The sequence below is a fragment of the Octopus bimaculoides genome, chromosome 8 (genome assembly GCF_001194135.2).
Source record: "Octopus bimaculoides isolate UCB-OBI-ISO-001 chromosome 8, ASM119413v2, whole genome shotgun sequence".
Classification (NCBI taxonomy): Eukaryota; Metazoa; Mollusca; class Cephalopoda; order Octopoda; family Octopodidae; genus Octopus; species Octopus bimaculoides.
Window position 1 is genome coordinate 882434 of NC_068988.1, and position 2872 is coordinate 885305.

A 2872-nucleotide genomic window follows, 5' to 3' on the forward strand; every position below is an offset into this window, starting at 1 on the left:
GTGTGCACATGTGTGTGTGTGTGTGTGTGTGTGTGCATGGTTGTTCACATTTGCACTTCAAAAAACATGAGCTACAAGCAGTATTATTGTTATTGTAATTCCTTCTGTCTATAAATCATCTGCTGCCTTCAGGATGTGTGAAATAAAAGATCCCACATTTGAAAAACAAGTAAAGGTTAGTAACAGGAAAGGCACCTAGCTGTAAAACATTACCTCAATAATATAGCCATCTAACCCATACTAGCAAGGAAAAACAGACATAAAACAAACTATCATTGAAATGTTCCAATTTAATATTATTTAATACAAAGTCTTTGAGAACATATTTGATAGAACAACAGAATTTTTTTCTTTAGACTTTAAATGTTCCAATGGTCAGTTTGCTTGGACTGATGTTAAAGTTTACAAGCATTTGTCCAACACAAAAATGTTACACTGCAATGACAGAACTAAAAGCATAAATTGATAAGTAGCATTAAAATCGGCAACAATTCTTTAACAAGAATTCTTTAAAAAACATATAATGGAAAAATATTCTGAAGTATCAAAAAAATGTCTGGAACAGAAATGAATTTTCAAATCGAGGTGACCTCATGCAGTTTGGATATAAAACAGTGGTACATGAATGAGTGATTCATTGTCTTGTTATAATATTCATGTCTAACTATTAGCAAAGGTCAACAACTGAAATGATTTCAACTTCACACACAATAGCTGTCTGGGACAACTTTGATCAAATTTCTGGGTCAGATTCAACAGTTTCGATATTTTTTCCATTTTCTGTTTTGTTTTTTTTTTATCTCCTGTGCTGACCTACAAAATAAGTGACATCAGACGAAGATTATAGACTGACAAATCTGAAATGATCAGTCAGTTGGAAGTTAGAGCAAAGATCCATCCTTTATCATACTAAAGTACTAAAAGCAGAAATAACGAACTCACTAGAATCCAGTCAATACCATCATCATCATCATCAACATTCATTTTTCCATGCTTGCATCATGGATCGAACAGAGTTTATCGAAACAGATTTTCAAAAGCTGGATGCCTTTCCTGCTGCCAACCTTCACCTGTTTTCCAAGTAAGGAAATATTTCCCCATGGACCATGCAATATGAAGACAAAGAGACACAAAACATAAACATGCTCACATATATATACATACATACATACATATATATATATGTGTGTGTGTGTGTGTGTGTGTGTGTGTGTGTGTGTGTGTGTGTGTGTGTGTGTGTGTATATGTATGTATGTATGTATGTATATATATGTATGTATATTCTTCTATTCTTTTACTTGTTTCAGTCATTTGACTGCAGCCATACTGGAGCACTGCCTTTAGCCAAACGAATTGACCTAAGGACTTACTCTTTGTAAGCTTAGTACTTATTCTATTGGTCTCTTTTGCCAAACTGCTAAGTTACAGATATATAAACACACCAGCATCAGTTGTCAAGTGATGGTAGGGGGGGGACAAACACAGACACACAAATATAGGGTGATATAGGTATATATGTAGATGTATGTGTATACATATATACATATATATATATATATATATATATATATATATATATATATATATACACATACATGACAGGCTTCTTTCAGTTTCCGTCAACCAAATCCACTCACAAGGCTTTGGTCAGCCCCAGGCTATAGTAGAAGACATTTGCCCAACGTGCTACACAGTGGGACTGAATCCGGAACCCTGTGGTTGGAAAGCTAGCTTCTTACCACACAGCCACAGACAGACATATAGATAGATAGATATAGATTATCGTTTATCTTTTACTTGTTTCAATCATTCAATTGTGACCATGCTGGGGCACTGCCTTGAAAATATGTATGAAATATTGCCAAGTATCTAAATATAGCCAGTATAAAGCAGTAATTGCTGAGTTTAGTTTGTAAACATCCAAATTAAATTACTTTCAAAGTAATCAATATGACCCCCGTGAACATGACAGAGTGGAGGTTAAAACAACAGACCTTACAGTTAGACTTTCTACTTCGAAATTAAAATTTACATTACAACACTCGTTTCACAAACACAACATTACAATGAAATACCAAAGGAAATCGTTTTGAAACAATGGTTTTTCAGACAACAACAGCCATTCAAATTTATTTTACAAATGTTAAAGTCTAAAGAGAAAAAAAAAAAAATTCTGTTGTTGAGTAAACTACATTCTGAAAGACTTTGTATGAAAGAATATGGAGAAAAAATATTAAACTTGTAATGAAATACATTGGAAAATATGAAACTGTAGAAATATTTTAAAATCAATTTACCTAACCCTTCACCTAATCCAAGAAGAACTCTGGATATCAAAAGAGCATTAATAGAATGAGCAAAAAATGGAACCATAAAGGTTGAAAGGGACCATAGAAAGACTGCCATTGCAAGAACTGATTTTCCGCCATATTTTCGGGCTGCACTCCCGCCAATTACCTGAGGAGAAAGAAATGAAGTTAGTAACATGAGCATCATTATCATCATCATATGTCGACATCAATTTGACAAATATATAGACAGGGATACATACAGAATATGATAAGCCTTTCTATTATAGGCACAAGGCCTGAAATTTTTGTGAGAAGGAGACTTATTGATTTCATTGCTCCTTAGCACTTGACTGGTATTTCGTTCATCAACCCCTAAAGGATGAAAGGCAGTGTTGACCTCAGCAGGATTTGAACTCAGAATGTAAAGATAAACAAAATGCATAACAGCATTCTGTTTTTTCCAACAACATTATCTTCCTAGGGCTAAATAGCAGTGGCATTCTTCCCTTTCATGGGACTGTCACATTAAGTTGACAACATACCATCACTTTAATATGAAGTCAGTTATAAATATATATATA

The 2872-nt window shown here is 33.8% G+C and overlaps 1 protein-coding gene across 2 annotated transcripts in view; it reads right to left on the minus strand.

Annotated features, from left to right (window-relative positions):
• The window catches only part of LOC106872567 (uncharacterized), a 60003-nt gene that overhangs the window by 16791 nt on the left and 40340 nt on the right, over positions 1 to 2872 (minus strand). For both annotated transcript variants that reach the window (XM_014919609.2, XM_014919602.2), the window contains exon 3: positions 2298 to 2457. In XM_014919609.2, the coding sequence (XP_014775095.1) occupies positions 2298 to 2457 (160 nt within the window). The remainder of the gene's footprint in view (positions 1 to 2297; positions 2458 to 2872) is intronic.